The sequence below is a fragment of the Phalangium opilio genome, unplaced genomic scaffold (assembly GCF_054372755.1).
Source record: "Phalangium opilio isolate 3A_F unplaced genomic scaffold, DU_Popi_V2 ptg000081l_1, whole genome shotgun sequence".
Classification (NCBI taxonomy): domain Eukaryota; kingdom Metazoa; phylum Arthropoda; class Arachnida; order Opiliones; family Phalangiidae; genus Phalangium; species Phalangium opilio.
Genome location: NW_028324188.1, coordinates 1,385,585 through 1,401,840, shown reverse-complemented (window position 1 = coordinate 1,401,840; position 16,256 = coordinate 1,385,585). Strand labels below are relative to the sequence as shown.

The 16,256-nt window shown below is 36.0% G+C and overlaps 2 protein-coding genes across 6 annotated transcripts in view; both read right to left on the bottom strand.

Annotated features, from left to right (window-relative positions):
• Positions 1-180: 180 nt before the first annotated feature.
• LOC149653856 (lethal(2) giant larvae protein homolog 1-like) lies at positions 181-7,603 on the bottom strand. Its single transcript, XM_089846799.1, has 14 exons — positions 7,059-7,603; positions 5,457-5,550; positions 5,211-5,390; positions 5,024-5,133; positions 4,333-4,479; positions 3,917-4,258; positions 3,705-3,847; positions 3,308-3,636; positions 1,858-1,888; positions 1,755-1,784; positions 1,585-1,685; positions 893-920; positions 724-829; positions 181-335 (listed from the first exon to the last, which is right to left on the bottom strand). Exons 2-14 carry the CDS (start codon positions 5,538-5,540, stop codon positions 320-322), a joined length of 1,647 nt encoding a protein of 548 aa, XP_089702925.1. The 5' UTR covers positions 5,541-5,550; positions 7,059-7,603; the 3' UTR covers positions 181-319.
• Positions 7,604-10,180: 2,577 nt separating this feature from the next.
• LOC149653854 (plexin-B-like) overlaps positions 10,181-16,256 on the bottom strand; it is a 145,252-nt gene continuing 139,176 nt past the window's right edge. For 3 of the 5 annotated variants that reach the window (XM_089846788.1, XM_089846789.1, XM_089846790.1), the window contains 11 exons: positions 16,090-16,232; positions 15,890-16,017; positions 15,635-15,694; positions 15,491-15,565; positions 15,215-15,428; positions 14,786-14,939; positions 14,303-14,730; positions 13,893-14,201; positions 13,681-13,821; positions 13,518-13,592; positions 10,181-13,418 (listed from right to left, as the gene is read on the bottom strand). In XM_089846788.1, coding sequence (XP_089702914.1) covers positions 13,311-13,418; positions 13,518-13,592; positions 13,681-13,821; positions 13,893-14,201; positions 14,303-14,730; positions 14,786-14,939; positions 15,215-15,428; positions 15,491-15,565; positions 15,635-15,694; positions 15,890-16,017; positions 16,090-16,232 — 1,835 coding nt within the window. In that variant the 3' untranslated portion in view covers positions 10,181-13,310. Of the gene's footprint in view, positions 13,419-13,517; positions 13,593-13,680; positions 13,822-13,892; positions 14,202-14,302; positions 14,731-14,785; positions 14,940-15,214; positions 15,429-15,490; positions 15,566-15,634; positions 15,695-15,889; positions 16,233-16,256 lie in introns of all 5 variants that reach the window. The other 2 variants (XM_089846792.1, XM_089846791.1) reach the window with 2 other exon arrangements.

Genomic DNA, 16,256 nt, shown 5'->3' with positions numbered 1-16,256 from the left:
GTCTCTTAAACTGATGACGAAACTCGGCACCAATTTTAATGAAAATCGCAGACCCATGAAAACTATTCCTAATATCACCATCCAAATCTCTCTAAATGGTAATTAAAATTAATTTTTGGAACAGAAAAATAAAAGTAAATTAAATTTTGCACAATCTTAATTAGTATAAAAACAAGAGAATAAAATAGTATATTTTATTCGACAATTTGAATTCGTATAAGAAGTTTTGAAATTGAATTTGAAATTAAACACAGGACATCGTTACTTAATAAAATGCAGTTTGTTTTTTAAATTAATCGACTAAAAACGGCCCTTTTCCTTACTTCTTTGCAGTCCTGAAAAATACAAATTAAAATTAACGCAAAATATACGAAACAAGCCTATGTAAAGCTTTAATAAGGTGACACTTTAGGGGAAGTCATAGACATAAGTCGGGTTATTTGAATCTGAACATTTTATAGCGACCCCATCTCCCCGAATACAAAATGTGTGCGTGGCATTCGCTGGGTTTAATATAAGAGCAAACGGAATTAATGTAAAGGTAATCTAACTTAAAAATTACTTCAACATCCTTATAACGAAAGTAAAAAGAATATTAGAAGAATTTACAAAATTCAGGAATATTCTTTCTATAATTCGACAAATGTTTTCAGGGTGTCATAGGTCAAATTATTCTCTTTCCAATGGTACCAGCTACTTAAGTTCGCACCAATTAGCACCTACCGCTTTATGGCTTTACGCGTTGTTTCCAACGGACTATTCGAGATTTTAAATTTCTTATCATATGCAAAATTTTTTAAATCCATATCATCCTTTGGACTTTCTTCGACTGCAAAATAAAGCTCAATTATTAGACATTTCGATTAAATCCCAGCCTTAAATATTAACTTACGAAACTCTCCAACTTGGCGCATGGAGCGCTATAATAAAAACCAAAACTTAATCCCTCTTTTATTGACGAGGTTAAATGACTATTCAAGGCCGAGTTCCAAAACGCGAGCAAATTGAACAGCGTAGGAGGATAGAGGTGAAAACACCTCCATCCTCCTAGTCGAGAGTAACAATGGCAGACCGTGTCCATTTTCGAACAAAATTCTAGAGAACTGGAGAAGAGCAATATTTTTTTGGTCGTTTCGAATTTTTGCATCCCTCCAACATTCTATTATTTTGCTGGAACTCTGCCTTTAAGAGACTAGTTCCGGCGGAAAGGATTCTGAACTGAGAAGCAAGCATCGAGACTAACAAGGGAGCGACCGTGCAGAGTTTCGATTTCCTGCTGTGGCTAAATTTGAGAGGTTCTAGCTAACTGAAAGCCGTGCGGTTCTAGCGAAATTGAAGATAAACATAAGAGAGTTTCCTTCAGAGGAATTCAAATATTTGCTAGGAAAAATTTAAACCGCTTTCAATTGTTTTTCTTCAGTTCTCTAGAGGCCGCCCAGCATGGCTTTTATTCAGCTAGAACCCTCATAACTTTCCCTGGCAAAATCTGAGAGGTCGCTCCATTGTTCGTTTCGATGCTCAGTTAGCTAGAATCCTTTTCGCTGGAACTCGGCCTTTAAACTACAGTTTAACGCAAGAACTCACCAGCCTTTTAGACTCTTGACCGTTCTTCTTGGGCGACCAATAGTATAAATCGGCTAAATTTTTGCCAATTACATTTCTATCCACAATTTCTCGGCGAAAGCCTTTATATAACGATGTAGAAGCGTTTAGTTAACGTTAAGAAGTTAGGTTAGATTATTTTACGTTCTTACCATATTCAAATGGCTTTTGGAGGAGCGGGTCTGTTTTTCGAAATAAAAAAATTGGTTTTGACTTTTAAATGAATCGTGTAACAAGCAAGCGAGTTTTACTTACATTTCTCTTCAAGAGAGAGTTCTTTTTTTTCCTGAAATTAATGGGAAAGTAAAATTAACACTTGGAAGGATGCAAGTCGAAAAAAAGACAAATATTATAAATATATCATTTAAAGCTTTCGCGACTCGAGCATTTCTCTAAATTTCTACCCGAATAGAATTCCTTTCAAGCACATTGGCCGGAGGAATGCTTGGAGATTAGAAGAAATACCCGATTTCCATAATAACCCTATATACTTTAAACTCTAAATTAAATGAAAAATTCAGGCAACATAAGATTATCCCTTAAAAGAACGGCCTTTTTCTAAAAATATAAAAATATGTCGGCAAAAAATTAATTACCATTCATAGAGAACTTTCAGATGGGATAGTAGTACCGTCGTCACACCCTCCCAAGTCTTACCGGCGCTGTTCTGGTAGCCATATTGTTGGTGGTCTCAGCTTCATTCCCGCTTTAAACCTACCAATATGGCAGCGGAAATTATGTCCAACTGAAAGCTCTCTATTACTGAACCCGCGAGGGATTGGTTCAACTAATCCCGCCTCTAAAAATGACGACACAGTCTCCTCGTTTTTAAGTCTAATTAAATGCTAATTATTTTGTAAAAATAATTTTTTAGGAATATTTTCCCTTTCAAATTCAAATAAAGGCCGTTCTTCAAGGTATGATGTGTAGAAAACTAGAAAGGTGATATTTTCTTTTAACCTAAAATAATATGAAAATAACTTAACTCCATTAATCTATATTAATATTAAATGAACCTAAAAATTCGCCTTAACCGCCCAGTAACTTTTCAAGATTGAGGGCAGAATGCGTTTAGGCGCGCAGCGGTCTTAAGTACATGCAATTTTCAAAAAAAAAAAAAAAAAAACGTTTGGCCAACTTGCGGCGGCTTTAGAATGTTTTCACTATTATTTTTTAACACCCCGTGGTCTAAATAGTCAGAAACCAGTGTTGGTTGGGTTAGTTAGATAAAGTAAAATCCCACCAAAACGAAATTATAATTCGGCGGAAAAAATAAAAGGTTGAAGTTGGATGCAAGCTTGGACTAAATAAAGCCAAGTTCCTATTATTAGTCCAAGATGCAATTAGCCTCTTCGACGGAACTAAGAGAGAGAAACATGGGGGTAATAATTTGACTTCCATCTCGCTAAGGGGATTTTGAGAGTGGGCAGTGGCGGCAATGAATTGTACGTCCCGACCCTGAGGGTTGCCTACTCCCTTTTTGTTACGTCGAAGCTAGTTTAATTCAGTCTCAAATGATTTTGTTGAAACGCTAATCTACCCGGTCCTCCAAACCTACCCCGGGATCAAGTCTATCTTTCTGTATTTGATAAATCAATTCTCCACGTAAATTTTGTGTTTCATTCCTCCAATTTAAATTTAATAATTCAGTACAAATTAAATTAAATAAGCCCCCTTAAAAAATTAATTAAAATACTTCACTTACCGTTGCTAACCCTGAATCGACGCTAAGGGATCTTCTTTTTTTAATTCGTTTCAAGTTAGGTTTCTTTTGTTGAAATTCTAATCCCATTCCCTCCAAATTCACGGTTAACATATCCATTTCTTTCCGCAAATCCTGTTTCTTTCTGGCTTCGACAATTTTATTCCATAACTCTTCGGGTACATCGCCACAATGTTGCGAACAGGTAATAGCGGAAGGATGAAGACTGGATTGGTAAGAGAAACGGAATTGGGGAAACTCTTCCGATAATAGATCAATTGCAACTATCTCCTCTTCGGCTAAAGCTATTAAAGCTTTGGAGCTTCCTAATTCTGCAAAATTAACTTAAGACATTAGTTTTAACTAATAGGCGAGTAAATAAGAGATTATTGGTCATTACCATCATCATCTATCGTAAAAAAGTCAACAACTTTGGAAGTAAAATCGAGAACTTTGTGTTTTTCACCAGCGATTATGGACAAAGTATGTCGGTCGCCATAACTGGCGCGAGGCATACCACCCGTAAATACGATGAAATCATCCCTAATTTCATTAAAAAAACCTTTAAAACCCAACCCGAAATACTTATAGATCAATAATTAACAACTGTACCCGTCTTTCCCAGCATTCAACACCAATTTCGTGATGGATTTGCAAGGAAATGGACCACAAGGCCTTTGAGGCTTTTCCTTTGGTTTGGATGGATCGGAAACATCCCACGTAATATAGCTGCCATCATTATGGGCACTAATAAAAGATTTTCCATTCCTGTTCCACGAAATGGACTCCAACTGCTGTTGATTGCCCACAAAAGTACTTTCAACAGCCATTTTAGCACAATCCCACAAGACGATTAAACCGCGATTATAACCAATTAAAATCTTATCCGAATCGGCTGGGTGTTGGGAAATGGCTTCAACCGCGCCAGGGTTGACATTAAAGTCGTCGGGAACGCTAGAAAGTTCGTTTGTTTAAGTCTTATTGAAGAGTCCTGGACGATTGGTTAGAGTCCATTAAGGATAAGATACCTTTGCATAACTACATCCTGGAAAATAAGTTTTTCCTCAAGAACCTTCAAGTTCAATACATCGACAGTGTAAATGTTGCCCGATTCGGTTCCCAACCATAGCTGCTCATTATTGGACCGTACGCAAGTCGCGGATACTTTTTGTAGCCTAAAATATTTTAATTAGTGCCCAAATACTTAAAAATATTTTAGCTGAAGCTAATAATTTGAAGTTTATATATTGCGTTCACAATCATTTTCTGTACTAACAATAGATCAAACATTACGTTCTTGTGAAAATTTAGAGAAAAATGTCACTACAGTTTGAATGATTCAAAAAAAAAAAAAAGATAGATTAAAGGCAAGAATTGATATCTAGTTTATTAGGGAGAAGGTATAAATTCGGCACATTTCCAGCTTTATTTCCAGGATTCCAAACGTAGGTCCGGAGTTAATCCCCCTCTAAATTACAACCAGCATCTCATTGGTCCTTGAAAACTCACGAATGACGAAAATTACGTATTTTCCGACTGAGGAGAGGCGAAATAGTCCGTCCTCCTTTTACGTCCCCCCTTTCAAAATGCAAGGAGGGACTATGGCGCGCGAATACTTAGGCATCTGATACCTTCTCCCTAATAAACTAGATATCACTTACTGTAAAAGGTAATGTTTAAACTTCAACTACTGTCTTCTAGCCACAAAATTTAACTTACTGCTTCTCTAATTCTAACTCTTTAACTTCAATTAAGACGAATTGATCATTTTTAACATCAATTTGCCACAAATGTAAAGTACTATCATCAAGAAGGGTAATTAACCTTCCCTAAAGTCCAATTAAAAATAATTTAATTACAAAACTAGTCTCCGAATTGCTAAAAGACTAAAACACAGACTACGGACTTGATTTTCCAAGAACTGAATATGAGTAACGGCAGCTTCATTTTCGTGTTGATTACTAAGTTCCACACCTGGGTTACCATAAACCCTAATTTGCCCATTACGGGTACCAATAGCCGTTAATTTTAATTTCGGGTCCCATGCTAATGCACTTGGGCGATGTGGGAAGCCTTGTGCTATGGTCTGTTTGTTGAAATTTCTCAGTAAAAAGTTTCATATCACTTAAATCCCCTCAAAATACCACAATACCTTTGAAAATTGAAACAACTCCTTTTGTAACTTCAACCTTTCAGCGTTAGGCTGATATTCTTTCCCTTTTATAAATTTAAGCATTTTGCAGTATCTACAAACCCAACAAAAACCCAAAATTTTTCAAAGGTATAAGATTTCCTATAAAATTAACTTTATAAAAAAAGAGGGGCTATACACTCCAATCAGAAGCGATACATTGGTTTAATAAGCTCATAAGGCCAAGCTACCTGGAGGACAGAAACCCGTCTGCTTTTGTCCTTAAGGTAGCCCTGCCTCCTGGTGCAAATGGTATGAATCCTCCATGTGTGTTAACTATCAATTCCGAAGTGAGTAGCCCCTCGGTTACAATTTTTAAACCCTTCGATAGCCCCAACACAGTTAAGCCGTTTGACAAGTATTTCCCCCGGCTTTTTTTTAATCTTTAGAATCTTAAGTATATGAAATGACAGTGTCACACGCTTGTAGATAAAACCAAGCGTATATGATACGCTCCTAGGAGCATTGAGAAACCTTTTCATGAAGTCAAATATTTAAAAACATAAAAAAATAGACAATTTCTCTAAGCCTAACTTAAAAATTCTAACATATTCATACCCCAATGGAATTCCTTAATTACAAAGTATATCTTCGGCGAGTCTTGGCATAAAAAACAACACACGCAACTTATAAAATTGATGAGATAGTTCGCTAGGCCTAAATAGTGGGTTGTTTGGTCGAAACGGATGTTCACCTTATGCACACATGTACCCACCAAGTTCTTGGGAAGCCGTAAAAAAATAGGTGATTATATAAAGTATTTGGTCTTGCTGAACTTGTTAAAAAATAAGAAATCGTCATCACAGTTGCGCGCGATTTTGCACGTGACGTGAGTCTGGTTTTTTATTGCTAAGCCATGGATATAAAATATTTTCACAATATCTTATTGCATGAAAACAAATTTCCTCACGCGCATTCTTTAAAAGATCTTACGAATTTGAGCGCGGGAGTCATTTCACCAGACTTGAAACTTCACGCGTGACGATTTGTTATATTTTTCAATTAGCTCCTCCTACTTTATATTTTTACCTATTGCAGGCCTACAATATTATCCAAGGTCTTTGACAAAGGGGGGGGGGTCATAACACGATGTCTAGGGCTAAGAGCTAAGCCTAATTTTTAAAATTGTTCTTACGTACCTATGAATCAATCTTGCCAAAAAGCCGTACCAAGAAGGGATATCTAGTTTACTAGGGAGAAGGTATAAGATGCCAAAGTATTCGCGCGCCATAGTCCCATTCCCCCTTTCAAAATACAAGGGGGGGGACGTAAAAGGAGGCCGGGCTATTTCGCATCCTCTCCTCAGTCGGAAAATACGTAATTTTCGTCATTCGCGTCGCGCTGACGCGAGTTTTCAAGAGCCAGCGAGATGCTGGTTGTAATTTAGAGGCGGGGATTAACTCAGGACCTACGTTTGGACTGGAGATAAAGCTAGAAAAGTGACGAATTTATATCTTCTCCCTAATACACTAGATATCGCTTCTTGGCCGTACAAAAGAAACCCTAAAAACGCGTCTAGAGACAAAGCACACCCTTTTAAAAACACAAAAACGGTTTACTCACGGATAATGAACCGTAGTTTGGGGGTTTATTTTACCGCACAATGACGCTAAGTAAAGTTGCGCAGGTTTATTTCAGGTAAAAAGGTACGATGCACTGGTTTAGTCTGAACTGACAGGTGTAACTGGCGCCGAAAAGGTAAACAACACAACACCAGGTAAAACCTATACGAATATCTGTCGTTTTGCCGCAAATGACAGCCGCACTTGAACACCGGCGTATTAAAAGAAACTACTACACCACGAACTGACAGCCGCTACGGACGAAGCCACGCCAAAAATGTCTTTAATTTGAAGTCTGTAGACAAAAGCAAAGCTTGCCTAGCGCGCGAGAGCCGACGGCGGCGAGGTATACTCTATTCCTATTGGTCGAGATAATTTTATATAAAAAACTAATTACACGTGATATTTAATTTACATCATAGTTTTGCGTACAAACGAAATAATTTTCGATTTTTATGATAAATTTTAAATCTATTTTTACTGATTTATCATTCAAATATGACCTAATAATAAGGGAACTATTTTATCTATCCTGGACCCTGATTCAGTGACAGTGAGAGAGGTATCTCGGGCGGCACCCGTTTTATCCCACGTGACCTTTGCACGTGACGTAATGAATGGCGCGTAGGTCTTCGTTTCGCGCCTTATAAAAAATACTTGTAGCAGTTGCTTAATTCCTCTTTAAACGTTTCGAAAATAGTCAGGTCAATTAATTTTTATTCTAATCTAATCAAAGTAGGTGAAAATAGGCCAAAATAAAATATTAAGGATCTTACTTCTTCTAATTTTAAATTCCTTTCAACATAAGAAGCATTCTCCTTTTCCAGTTTTTTAAGGGAATCCAATTTTTCGGAGAAACGTTTCATAAAAAAGTCAGGTCAATTAATTTTTATTCTAATCTAATCAAAGTAGGTGAAAATAGGCCAAAATAAAGTATTAAAGGGATACTTTCAATGTTTTGCGACTAGCACATGGATGAGGGCAGTTTTAGGTAAAAAAAATGTGCCTAAAATTATGTGTGCCAAAAAAAATCGAATTAAAACGTTTAAAATTAAGAAAAGTACGTTAGATATTTTGAAATTCAAACCAACCGCGGAATACCGGCCAACTAGTTTTCCCCGTAGTGACGTCGCAAGGGGACTATGGGCGCGTTCAGTAACGCTCAACGGAAGCTCCGTTGAATGCGCATTCGCCACTGAACGATTTTCAGAACTTCCGGTTTGACGTCACGATTGCAAGCGAAGAGGCATCGAAGTCATCGGCTGTAAGAGCCGATTACTTCGTTGAGCAACGCATTTGTGACGTAGCAGCAATGGAGGAAACTTATCTCCCTGAACGATTTCGAGAAGTTAATTTAATGGATAATTTCGGAACTATTTATAAAATCGGTGTAGCAGCGACTGAATGCGAATGAATAGTGTTTGTTAATTATTTTATGAAATTTTTTCGATTATATCTATGAAGCTTAAAACGTTATTGGGTTTTAAAGCTTAAGCCTTGGCTAAGTTACGGGTCAGAGTTTGCTCTTATTTCGGCTAGCAGCAGACGATACAACGCAAAGTTTGCAAAAAGCCGTTCAGTAGCCTAATACGTCACATGACATCATGTTGATCAACGGAGCTCAACGCGTTTGGTCTCCGTTGAGCGTTACTGAACGCACCCTATGATTCATTGGTTGATTGTAAATAGGAGTATATACTAGGGGAACTCACCACACAGTTTACTAGGTTTTTTTCCCGTCCTCTGCTACAGAAGCAATTTGGAATTCAACCTTACCAATTTGAGCCTTTGCTTCCCGAAGAGCATGCTTTGGAAGGCGAAAACTTGCTGGTGATGGAAGTTGATCGCCCCAATTCAATTGCTTTTGAACCAGGGCTGAGCAGGGCCGGAAATAAGCACAGGACACTGGACATTGTCCAATAAAATTTTAAAATGTCCCATAATTTTTTCAAAAACTAAGGGGGTCACTGGACAGTTTGACCAATAAATTTTCCCAAGTTTTGATAGCTTGACTATGGAGATGCAACACTATTTTTGCACACTCCAGTGGACGATGTCCTATAAATTTTCAAGTCAAACAGGGGGTCACTGGACATATGTCCTATAAGAAATTTTTCTTATTTCCGGCCCTGGGGCTGAGCCGCTAAGGGCTGCATATAAGTCATTCTCACGAACCACAATCGCGAGAAATCCACGAAAATACGGTTTTTAGAAACATCATGCAAATTAAAAATTAAAGGAATAGCGACGTGATTTAAAAATTATCTCAAATCTAAAGAAAACCTTACTTTTTTGAGAGTTAAAACTCTTCTGATTCCAAAAATATGCTTGAATAATATTTAATTATGAGGGAAAACACAGAAAAAAGACTTTGAAAACTTGAAATTTGGGGCACAAAGGCAAATTTGCGGAGAAGATTTTTGGCGGGTTTTTCACCTTGCTACGTCATTCACGGCATCTCGCGGAAAAGCCAAGCGCGAGACTCCCGAGTTTACTAATGCGGCGCGCGCGCGAATCTGAATAAATTAGGCTTAACACTTAGGCTGAGACACTTATAGGCGTCACGTGCCAACGCGCGCGCCCGAGACTCCCGAGTCTACTAATGCTGCGCGCGCGCGCGAGCAAAGAAAATATATAACTATCGTCTGCGCGCGAATCTGAATAAATTAGGCTTAACGCTGCGCGGCTACACTAACAGGCGCGTCACGTGAGCGACATCTAGAGTGAAAATTTCTCCTTACTACGTCATCAAACGAAAGAAAATCTCAACTAGGCCTTTTCCAAACACAAAACTTTGATTGCAATTTAATAAATTGCTACGAAACCAAATAAAAAAGTAAACATATCATAATAAACTAGATTTTTCAAGGATTTTTTTCGCATTTTAAGTTTGTGGGTGACGAAAATTATGTCACTAACACTTTAATTACAGTTAATTTTTCTAATATTATATAACATTATTTGACGATAAAATACGTTATATTCTTACTTTCAAACCAACATAATAATCGAATGGTAGCCGACATCCAGGGGTAATTCACTCCATGTATTTCCTATGAGCGCCTGTAAAACTTTAACCCGCAATACTCGGGAGTACCTGCAAACTAAAATGAATAAACCAAGTCATTATCTCATGAATATCTTTAATATAAGTTTGGTCGATTGAGGGGTTAGACATTAATTTGGTATATTTTGTTTTTCGACAAAAAGGTTGTTTTTTTTTTTAGTTTTTTGGGGGGAAATTTTGTTTTTATCTTTCTCTCACACAAAAATGGGACATAGAAATTGTCAGTAGCATTAAAAAAATATTTTTCAGCCTCCAATTACACAACAGGCACGACATTTTTTATTTATTTTTTATTTCGTAATTAACGATTTTATTCCTTTTTTTCTTTAATTATTTTTGTCTTTGCTAAAGCTTGTTGGTTGTTTATTATTAATATTATCATTATTATGTTTGTTTGTTTACCTGTTTTTAAATTCACCACAAACACAATAATTCATTTCGGTTTATTTGTTTATTTGTTTATTTATTTATTTCAGTATGTGTGTGGTTATTCTAGTTACGATGGTTTAGTTCTTTGTTATTTTAACAACAATGCCGTGTTGTTGTTGTTGTTGTTGAAAAGTGTTGTAATTGTTATTTATTATTGTTATTTTTTGTCTGAGTGTCTGTATATTGTTTGTTTATTTATTTGTTTATTTATCTTTCGCACGTATTAAACATATTTATTATTTATTCCTCGCTTTCAAAAATTCAATTCGGGTTGATGTTTATTTTAAGCTTTGTTGTTTTATTTATCAATTAAATTAAATTAAATTAAATTAAATACTTACCTTAATTTTAATTAGTTTTAAATTATTTCCAATTTAAAACTAATTATATTATGGAATTAAAAAATGATAAATACGTCATCAAAGCTTAAAATTTATTAAATTCGGTTAATTTCCATTAGCGCGCTTGTCCCCAAAAATTCGGTTAGTTTAAATGCGCCCTTAATTAATTAATTAATTAATTTTTTAATTAAACTTTATCGTTGGTGGGGGGGGGGGGAGGAAATTGGCATTATCTCTATGAAGTATAAATTTAATTTTTTTTTCTTCTGTTATCTCATTTTCCATTGGGCTAACCGCTACAAATTTTCACAACAAATTGAAAATTGCACTGTTATACTTTTTTTCCTGAATAATTTTTTTTTAGAAAATTTTGTCCCCAATATATTACAATTTTCAGTATCGAAAATTTTTGAAAAATCACGCTTTTTTTTTTTTTTTAATACGACGTCCCATTTTTTTTTTTACTATTTAAATATCGGACTATATTTTTTTTAGATAAATTTTTTTTTCGACTTTTTACAAAATAAAAAATATTAAAAAATTAAATTATATAGGCTTAATTACTTTTAACTAATTAAAAAAGTGCTTTGTTATAATTACTTATCTTAATTACCAAGGGATTTTGGCCGTGCATAGGTTTTTTTTTATAGTTTTAATTTAAATATAAACGAGTTAATTACCTGATTTTTCCTTTTACATTTCTATTAATTAGCTAAGAGTTTTAATTTTAATTAAAAATTAAATCTCATTTTAATTATTTATTATAATTAACATTTTTAAATAATTTACGATATATATATTTTTTGTGTGCTTGAAATTTATTTATGAGAATACCGTGTGAGCCTTTTTTTGGATTTAATTCGTGTAATTAACTTCACTCTAATTTGTTTCAATTAATTAATTTTAATTAATTATAATTTAATTCTGTACCCTGTAACAATTATGGCGAGTAAACCCTTAAAATTAAAGGCTTACCATATTTTTTTGTGTATTTATTTTCAAATATTTTATTTTGGAAGGGTTATTAGTTAAAATGGGAGGTGGTTTTAATTAATGTTAATTAAAATTAAGTTAATTTAAATTAAATTAATGGGGGTGGTTTTTCTTAGCACTAAAAGTCCACAGCATTTTTTCAGTCCCAAACAATGCTATCACAGACTAAGTCAGTTTTTTTTATCATTTATTTATATATAGTTTTTATTTCATTAATTTTTATTTACGTGTTAATTAAGAATTAAAACTTATTCACAATTAACTAAAATAAAATTAGTATATAAAGAAATTCCCTGGCATGGAATTATGGGTAATTACGTACGGTTTATAATTACTTTAATAAATGGAGAATTTTAACTACACAATTTCATCTTAAAGATATGTTGAAAATGAAGTTAAAACGTCAACCAATAGAAAAATACCCCGTACTGGAAGTCAACCAATAGAAAGATACCCCGTATAGACGCCAACCAATAGAAAAATACCCCGTATAGACGCCAACCAATAGAAAAATACCCCGTATAGACGCCAACCAATAGAAAAATACCCCGTTTTGACGCCAACCAATAGAAAAAATACCCCGTTTTGACGCCAACCAATAGAAAAAATACCCCGTATTGACGCCAACCAATAGAAAAAATACCCCGTATTGACGCCAACCAATAGAAAAGATACCCCGTATTGACGCCAACCAATAGAAAAATAGCCCAGTATAGACGCCAACCAATAGAAAATTAGCCCAGTATAGACGCCAACCAATAGAAAATTAGCCCAGTATAGACGCCAACCAATAGAAAATTAGCCCAGTATAGACGCCAACCAATAGAAAAAATACCCCGTATTGACGCCAACCAATAGCAAAATAGCCCTGTATAGACGCCAACCAATAGAAAAATAGCCATGTACAGACGCCAACCAATAGAAAAATACCCCGTATTGACGTTAGATTTAAAAAGTATCAAATTTGTTTTAAAAATTAACTTAAATTAACTAAAATATTCTTTAAAAAAATTAAAGTAGTCAAAATTCTCGCATTACGACTAATTAGGCCTAGATGTACCAGTAATTAAACCAAAACCCATTTGTTTCTTAAAAACTTTCGCGCGCGCGCATAAATTAGTGAACATTATTAAATTGTTTGTGTTTTTAAATATATTACAAAAAAGTTATGAATAAATTCATTTCACTCACCATTAACTCTTTTTTTCATTTCGAAAACAAAACAAACCGGAAAACACTGCACATTTCAACTGCGAACAAGTCTTCGCACTTTGGAGAAATTTCGTTTTCATTTAATCTTTCTTCTCTTTTTAATTGGTAATAATTCGGTTTTTCCTTGTTGCAAGGGGCGGGGTCAAGGGGGCAATTAGGGTTAGGAGGAAATGGGGGTGGGGGGTCTCAACACTCAGTTTTTCAGCAATTTTCAGCAATTTGAGTTTTCGAGCCCGCTTAAAGTACACGAAACGTTCTCGAGGGCCAAAGCCAAGTGCAATCGCTGGCATTGAGGGTTGCCCTCTAAATCGTCTAAAATCTAATACGGGTGAATTGAATTGAATTGATTTGATGGGTGAGATGAGAAGTTACGAGAGTAAGAGGTTAAAGGGGTAAAAATGTCGATAAAAAGACTTACTTGGTCTCTGTATCTTGTAACGTAAAAGAACAGTTCTTTTAAGGCATTTAAATTGTCCACTTCACCACTGTGGGCCTTTGCAAATAAATTAATTAATTAATTAAATAGGTTAATTAATAAGTTAATTATGAAAAATATGGGATTATATTATAATTGGCCATACCACAGATAGGACTTGCATAGTTGTATTTAATTCCTGATCAGTTACCGGCGGACACGTTGCCGTATCCTGGTAGAACCTACCCACCATCTTTCTATAAGATGGAATGTCTCTGGCAAAAAGTAACTTATTCGACGGAGAGTCCTGTACAAAGAAATGACCACTCCAATAAGTAATTAGAGTTAAAAGAGCTGGGTCAAAGGTCGAACACTAACCTTCCCAAGACGATGTTCCGTTGTGGAACAAGCGTCCATGAAGGTTTGCGCAATGACGGAAAGACAAGAGTCGACAACGGGGCTCTTTTCGATGTCGAAGACAAAATCGGGGTTTTTAACGACATTAACCCAGAACCTCAAAGGAAGACTGTTGCTTTTCCAAGCGTACACGACTTCCGGGTCCGTAATCCCGTGATGTTTCGCCGCTTCGTCCAACAAATCGAATAACCATTTGACCGCTGACGGTAGCGCCTCGTTCACCGACAATATCGTCGATAAAAAGTCGTCCACGAATTTTTGGATTGTGCCCTGCAAGGCGAGAGGTCACACCGACAAAGAGTTACTCAACTGGACTTTGGACGTACTGGTGCCAGCTAGATTCCGGGTTAAGTGGTCAAAGAAGTACTTACTTTGGTGGATAAGAGCCTGGTTAGGAATATTTCTGGAATGGCTTTATGACAATGGTCCTTGACGTTATTGTCCTGGTGCTCGTCTAAAGGTTTGACCAGATGCCAGTAACGGATCGTTTCATTGGCGTTACCGTTCCTGGGATTATGGTGATGATTGTTCAACATCAGTTGACCATTGGTCAAGTCTACGTACGAGGACGCAAAGATTATCGGTAAGAGGTATTTGGTACCGCGCCATAAAGACGGTGGTGTACCGGTCTTACAATTAGTTATGTGATTCTCCCGTCGCCTATTCTTGAGCGCCATAATGGCCGATTCCCTGATACCGTAATGACTTAGCGTATTTAACTGTCTCCAAGAACCCACCGTTTTCGTTGTCAAGTCCTCATCGGCCAGTATTAAGTGACCACCCCTCCCGTGCCGCCATTCTGAAGACACTTACCATTGATTTCAAATGTTTAAATTAAATATTTGGATAAGTACCTAAGTCGACATCGGAAGTTAAAGGCCTTAGTGAAAAAGGCGTATTTTTATAAACAGAATCCAATATCTTCGTTTTAACTTGGTTTATTGTATCGCAGTCATTCACTCGACATTGGATTTTCTCGTCTTGGTCTTCTTGCACGATTTGAATCGTCTGCACCAAAGAATACGTTTTATTTATTGTATTCTCACTGCGAATTCATCAGTTGGTAGCAGAGAGTGGTCATGCGAGAGCGAAAGGTGCAACGCGCAGCGCGATAGGTTATATTATTCGCTTGGGTAAAATTCGCCATATATAATGATTAGTCTAGCTAGCTCCTTCCACAAAAAAGCTGCCTAGATATGGCACGTGCGCAATGATTCTCAGTAGCTGTATGTATTCGTGTAGGTTAAAGCGACCCCCGAGTATACTGTCATTAAACTACTTACAACTGGACTGTAATCGACATGTTCCCTTAGTAATCTCTCTTCGGACAGAGAGTACCTGGCGTCATGTGTGATTGCGTCCACCGGACCTTTCTCTACTTGGTGTTTAATGGCGCTGAACAGAAGGAACAAGGAACTACCAGAGTAATCCTTGATGTAATTGTACATGCACAACGCCATCCAATTGGTTAACATTTTTTCCACAACGGATTCCGTCCTATCAAAGCCCGAGGTTTTTATGACGACACAAAGAGCTAAGGAGGCATTGCACTAACTTACCTTCTGAGCATAAGTTGAGGATGTTTGGTACCGACGTATTTTTCAATTAATTTTAAGAGTAATTCGCGTAATATTCTAATTAGGGTAATTAATGAATTAAATTGTTAATTAGGGTTAATTAATAATTGATAATTGTACTCTTACTCCGTGGCATATTCCATTTTTTCCAGTAAAATAATCATCAATAATGATGCCACGTTAACCCTAATTGCAATTAAATTAAATAACATTTTATGGGTCCGTATGAAAAAATTTGGGTAGAGCTCAAACAGAGCTACAAAATGGTATCAAGGACTTAACTCTACAAGTTTACGTAACTACATTAGTTCTGGTCCGATTTTGACCAAATTTGTCTCATTTTGTAGCCCAATTTACGCTCTACAAGCGCATTTAACTTACTTATCTCTAATACTGAATGTTTTTTGATTTTCTAAGGTCTCGATGAAAGATAGTAAAAACTGTTTCTTATAAATAAGTTCCTCGAATTGCGCCATGGCCAAATCGTAATTATTGTGCGGACCATTTAACTGCTGTTGTACATTAACATTTAACATTAAACCTTGGCTAACAATTAACCCTAATTGACTAATTAAATTAACCTTAAATTCTTGAATAACTGGATTATCAGTAACCCCGGGGAAAAACACTTTCATCATATAAGTGCGATGGTCTAAAGTTGGAATCCCTGTCGCTTGCAAATCATTGTTTAAATCGGTCATATCGGTTTGAAGTTCGGCAAAAGCTATTTAACCACGCAAGGTCAAAT

Coding starts and splice junctions, on each gene's coding strand:
- LOC149653856 (XM_089846799.1), bottom strand. CDS start 5,540: ATGCTTAAATTTATAAAAGGGAAAGAATATCAGCCTAACGCTGAAAGG. Junction 4,480..5,023: donor GAGTTAGAATTAGAGAAGCA/GTAAGTTAAATT, acceptor AAAATATTTTAG/GCTACAAAAAGTATCCGCGA. Junction 3,848..3,916: donor TTGAATGCTGGGAAAGACGG/GTACAGTTGTTA, acceptor TAATGAAATTAG/GGATGATTTCATCGTATTTA.